The sequence below is a fragment of the Cebus imitator genome, unplaced genomic scaffold (assembly GCF_001604975.1).
Source record: "Cebus imitator isolate Cc_AM_T3 unplaced genomic scaffold, Cebus_imitator-1.0 Scaffold566, whole genome shotgun sequence".
In the NCBI taxonomy this organism is placed as follows: Eukaryota; Metazoa; Chordata; class Mammalia; order Primates; family Cebidae; genus Cebus; species Cebus imitator.
In genome coordinates this window covers 497,974-500,373 of record NW_016107881.1, presented here as the reverse complement: position 1 = coordinate 500,373, position 2,400 = coordinate 497,974, and the positions used below count along the sequence as shown (strand labels likewise).

General features: G+C 41.6%; 1 protein-coding gene across 1 annotated transcript in view; it reads right to left on the bottom strand.

The window, feature by feature from the left end:
* SIM1 (SIM bHLH transcription factor 1) overlaps positions 1-2,400 on the bottom strand; it is a 77,328-nt gene that overhangs the window by 30,234 nt on the left and 44,694 nt on the right. The window contains exon 10 of the mRNA XM_017515930.2: positions 1,670-1,838. Within this exon, the coding sequence (XP_017371419.1) occupies positions 1,670-1,838 (169 nt within the window). The remainder of the gene's footprint in view (positions 1-1,669; positions 1,839-2,400) is intronic.

Here is a 2,400-nt window from a genome sequence, read left to right as displayed (position 1 = left end):
AGGAGGAGGGGGGGAGGAGGAGGAGGAGGAGGGGAGGAAGAAGAAGAAAAAGAAGAGGAGGAGGAGGAAGTTCCTTTTCTGCCATGACTTTGACTAACATATATACTCTATAAGTAAAGTGCTCAGTCCTTATAATGGAAGTTATACACTGAAAAACATCTGGGCATTACACATCTACTCTCCTTTCTTTTGCCAGGTAAAGAAATCTGATCTTCTGTGGAAGATTTCAAGCCACGTGACATAAGTCTCTTAAAGGGAGAGACCACGTTGTTCTCATCTTCATACACCAAGCCACCAAAATAATCTAGCAAATAGTAGCTCCTTAGTGACCACTGGTTCAGTGAACAACATTTTCTCACATGGTATACACTTATAGATATCAACAGAATAACATAAGTCTGACAAATAAGGAAACAATAGTTTCTATACTCACCAGATTGTCATTTTTACTTATAAAATATATTTAAACATAAATGATAAAGACCACCTTGAGGAGTAAGTGACTCAGAAACTAGTTTTGTTTTGTTTTTGTTTTGTTGAGACAGAGTCTCACTATCTCCCAGCCTGGAGTGTGATGGCATGACCTCAGCTCACTACAACCTCTGCCTCCCGAGTTCAAGCCATTTTCCAGTCTTAGCCTCCTGAGTAGCTGGGATGACAGACACATACCATCACATCCGGCTAATTTTTGTATTTTTAGTAGGGATAGGGTTTCACCAGTTGGCCAGGCTGGTCTTGCTCCTGACCTCAAGTGATCCCCCCCACCTTGACCTCCCAAAGTACTGGGGTTATAGGCATAAGCCACCGTGCCCAGCCTCCAGTTTGGTTTTATACTAGCCCAGGTAGCATCTCCTGAGCTACTCTAGTGAACTGCAGGAGGTTTGACATGATATTATTAAAAGAGAAGGATGGAGATGAGGAAGCCACAGGATATTGGGAGTGGATAATTCTCAGTCCTGTCCTACTTCCTTCAGGCCAGGAAAGCTGTGTACGCACTTTGACATAGCCTAGTTTCTATGTCTGTGACTGAACAGAAAAATTTTTTTTCTTCCAAGAACCAGGAATCCTATTTGTACCTTGCAATGTTTCTGGAATACATCTTGGGGCCTAATCTTCTCTCCACCTTGCAAATATGAGAAGAATTTGCTTTTCCTACCATTCCTGTCATCTGGAAGACCCTCTCTATTTCATTCCTTCTAGTAAATAGCCAGTCTGTGTTCAAATTTTACGAGGACACGCATCCTTGATCCTTTGCCTCCCCCTCTTAATTTTCTTTTTCTTTAGTTCCTGTCCCAAGATTCGTTTTTCTACATCAAGCTCTTGTTTCCTGTCTTTTGTTTTGTTGGTTACATATTTCCGGTCACTCACGGGGTGGGAGGAAAATTCAGGATCAAACTCCTCAAAATCACAAAGAAGTTATAGTTCTGACAGCAACCAGACTCTCATGACCTTTAATTAATGTGGTAAACCACAACATCATTTCAAATTTTTACTAGCACAGTTATTTTAAAGGAAAAGGAGGCAGATAGTTTGGAGAACTTTGGAGATTTACAGAAGTTTTAGTTATTAAAACTAGATAATTCATTCCAAACAGTTTTAATACTTTCTCAACTTCAAGCTCAAACCATGTCCCCCAAAAAAGAAGGTTGCAAAACAGCAATGCACTTACCTGAGGGTATGGGGAAGTCCTGGATTTTGACTTTGAGCTGGAGAGCCGGGATTTGGCCCCCTTTCTGTTGTCAGTTATGGTGGGAGTGGAGCTGCTGGCATAGGAGAAGGCTGGTTTGGAGGCTGAGATCTGATCCAGGGAGAGCTGCAGCCCTTTGTATTCTGTGTCTCTGCAGGGTAGGAGGACAAAGTCCTTAATCAGCCACCACAAATGGATTCATGCATACTCTCAGGAATGATAGTATTCCATATTTGAAAAGAAGGCAAGCAAAAGTTAGCCATATAACTAGCTTCCACAAACACCTGGATTATTTTAGCATGGCCTAACATTTAACTAGTGTGCTACTAACAATGTATTTTTTTGTTATTTTTATTAAGTGGAAAATAAATACATAATTTACATTCTTTGAACTTCTGTGAGCTCTTTGATGAGATATGAGTTAAAAAACCTACTCACTTTGCTGGGCACAATGGCTTACACCTGCAATCCCAGCACTTTGTGAGGCCAAGGCAGGTGGATCACAAGGTCAAGAGATCAAGACCATCCTGGTCAACATGGTGAAACCATGTCTCTACTAAAAATACAAAAATTAGCTGGATGTGGTGGCGCATGCCTATAGTCCCAGCTACTCATGAGGCTGAGGCAGTAGAATCACTTGAACTCGGGAGGCAGAGGTTGCAGATTGCACCAATGCACTCTAGGCTGGCGACAGAATGAGACTCTATCTCAAA